This window comes from Eimeria tenella, genomic scaffold (assembly GCF_000499545.2).
Source record: "Eimeria tenella Houghton genomic scaffold, Eth_scaff2259, whole genome shotgun sequence".
Lineage (NCBI taxonomy): Eukaryota > Apicomplexa > Conoidasida > Eucoccidiorida > Eimeriidae > Eimeria > Eimeria tenella.
The window spans coordinates 1-488 of record NW_013542115.1 but is presented as its reverse complement, the minus strand read 5'-3'; the positions used below and the strand labels follow the sequence as shown (position 1 = coordinate 488).

At 68.4% G+C, this 488-nt stretch overlaps 1 protein-coding gene across 1 annotated transcript in view; it reads left to right on the top strand.

Moving 5' to 3' along the window:
• Positions 1-415, top strand: part of ETH_00040190 (uncharacterized protein) — a gene marked incomplete at both ends in the record, with an annotated part of 1,507 nt that extends 1,092 nt beyond the window's left edge. The window contains one exon of the mRNA XM_013374747.1: positions 57-415. Coding sequence (XP_013230201.1) covers positions 57-415 — 359 coding nt within the window. The remainder of the gene's footprint in view (positions 1-56) is intronic.
• Positions 416-488: the final 73 nt, after the last annotated feature.

Sequence of the window (488 nt, the reverse complement as noted above, 5' to 3'; positions counted from 1 at the left end):
CTGCTGCCGCTGCTGCCGCTGCTGCTGCTGCTGCTGCTGCTGGTGGTGTACTGCAGCGTCGGGTGTCGGTGAGCGACCCGCTGTCGGGGCGTCCGTCGGACGCGTTTTTGGCGGAGCGGGTGGCGGCCGCGGCGGAAGCAGCAGCAGCAGCAGCAGCAGCAGCAGAAGCAGACCTGGACATAGACTACGCGCAGCACCCCTTCTTCCGGCTGCCGCAGCGCAGACCCGCGGAAGGCATCCTCCCCCTCGAGCTGCAGCGACACGGAGCAGCAGAAGTCAGCACGGGAGTGGCCACCAAACTCAGCCCCGTCCGCTACTTGCTGCAGAAGGAGTGGCTCAGCCCCAGGGAGCAGCAGTACCTCGTGCGCCTCGGCGAGACGCTGCTGCGCTACGCCCAGCGCTTCCTTGCTGCTGAGCTGCGGGTGCGCTTCCAGGGCTACGCGCTGCTGCCGCTGGCGCGGCGGTTTCTGATAGCGGACTACCTGTGG